This window comes from Charadrius vociferus, unplaced genomic scaffold (genome assembly GCF_000708025.1).
Source record: "Charadrius vociferus isolate BGI_N301 unplaced genomic scaffold, ASM70802v2 scaffold1699, whole genome shotgun sequence".
NCBI lineage: Eukaryota > Metazoa > Chordata > Aves > Charadriiformes > Charadriidae > Charadrius > Charadrius vociferus.
This window is the reverse complement of record NW_009649874.1, coordinates 49,768-50,171: the sequence shown is the minus strand read 5'-3', so window position 1 is coordinate 50,171 and position 404 is coordinate 49,768. Positions and strand designations below refer to the sequence as shown.

The following is a 404-nucleotide window of genomic DNA, read 5'->3' as shown; positions in this document are numbered from 1 at the left end:
GGAAGCGTTTATTGGAGGCAAAACTGTGTGGAAAAGGGTTTTCCAAAGGGATGACTGTTTCCACGCCTGGAGAGCGGAGGGACGGATGGAGGGAAATGGCATCTGGAGGTTATTTTCTTCCCGATTCGGCGTATTCCCGAGGCTTTTGGTGAAAGCGTTGCGGTTCCCACTTCTCTTTTGGGGTGCGGTGGGGAGAGGAGGATGAGGACCCCCTTCCTCCCATCCCGGCCGTCCCCTAAAGTGTTTTTCCCGTTCCTCCTTCGCCTCCGCAGGGACGCCGCAGAAATACGACCCGACGTTCAAAGGTCCCATCTACGACAGGTAAGAGACGGCGCTTCGGGAGGCGCCGGTGCCGTTGGCCGTGGCCCCGTGATCCCGTGGCGCGTCCCCCGACTCCGCTCTTC

The 404-nt window shown here is 59.7% G+C and overlaps 1 protein-coding gene across 1 annotated transcript in view; it reads left to right on the top strand.

Moving 5' to 3' along the window:
- Positions 1–272: 272 nt before the first annotated feature.
- The window catches only part of SLC44A2 (solute carrier family 44 (choline transporter), member 2), a gene marked incomplete at its 5' end in the record, with an annotated part of 13,205 nt that continues 13,073 nt past the window's right edge, over positions 273–404 (top strand). The window contains 1 exon segment of the mRNA XM_009891100.1: positions 273–321. Within this exon segment, the coding sequence (XP_009889402.1) occupies positions 273–321 (49 nt within the window).